Here is a 479-nt window from a genome sequence, read left to right as displayed (position 1 = left end):
CACACACACACGGAAAATGTGGATAACGTGAAAATTGCTACGCCACCTGTGACCCTGCTGAGTAACGTCCTGGAGCCCGAGCTGCTGGACCTTTTCCGGAACCAATGGAGCTGTCCACACTCTTCACACTGCAGCAGTGAGTCCGCAGGCATTTACCAACCTCCTTACGCACCTTTGTGAAAGGCAAACAAACATGCAACACAAACTAAACAACAATTTGATCAACTAAAAAGCCAGCTGAGCACCCTGTCATTTCCCCCAGTGTGGATGCAGAGCCTTGGTTTTGAAAAGCAGAATATCTGCCATACCTTTTTCTGCAGGACGCAGTGGAAGATGAAGATGAACATGCCTTGCAGTGAGTTGAAGATGGTGAACAGGTAGGCCATGACCACGGTGCTCTCGTTGACGTACATCAGACCAAAGGCCCAGGTGAGACCGAGGAGACACAGCAGGGCAATGGCTCCAATCACCCACGATCT

General features: G+C 50.3%; 1 protein-coding gene across 1 annotated transcript; it reads right to left on the bottom strand.

The window, feature by feature from the left end:
* Nucleotides 1-46: 46 nt before the first annotated feature.
* LOC107988258 (adhesion G protein-coupled receptor L3-like) lies at nucleotides 47-471 on the bottom strand (the record flags this gene model as incomplete). Its single annotated transcript, XM_017031148.2, has 2 exons — nucleotides 309-471; nucleotides 47-172 (listed from the first exon to the last, which is right to left on the bottom strand). Coding segments are annotated over exons 1-2 (231 nt in total), but the record flags the coding sequence as incomplete, so codon positions are not given.
* Nucleotides 472-479: the final 8 nt, after the last annotated feature.

The sequence above is a fragment of the Cynoglossus semilaevis genome, unplaced genomic scaffold, assembly GCF_000523025.1.
Source record: "Cynoglossus semilaevis isolate Cse_v1.0 unplaced genomic scaffold, Cse_v1.0 C18793053, whole genome shotgun sequence".
In the NCBI taxonomy this organism is placed as follows: Eukaryota; Metazoa; Chordata; class Actinopteri; order Pleuronectiformes; family Cynoglossidae; genus Cynoglossus; species Cynoglossus semilaevis.
The sequence above is the reverse complement of the archived record's forward strand: the minus strand, read 5'-3'. Positions and strand labels throughout refer to the sequence as shown.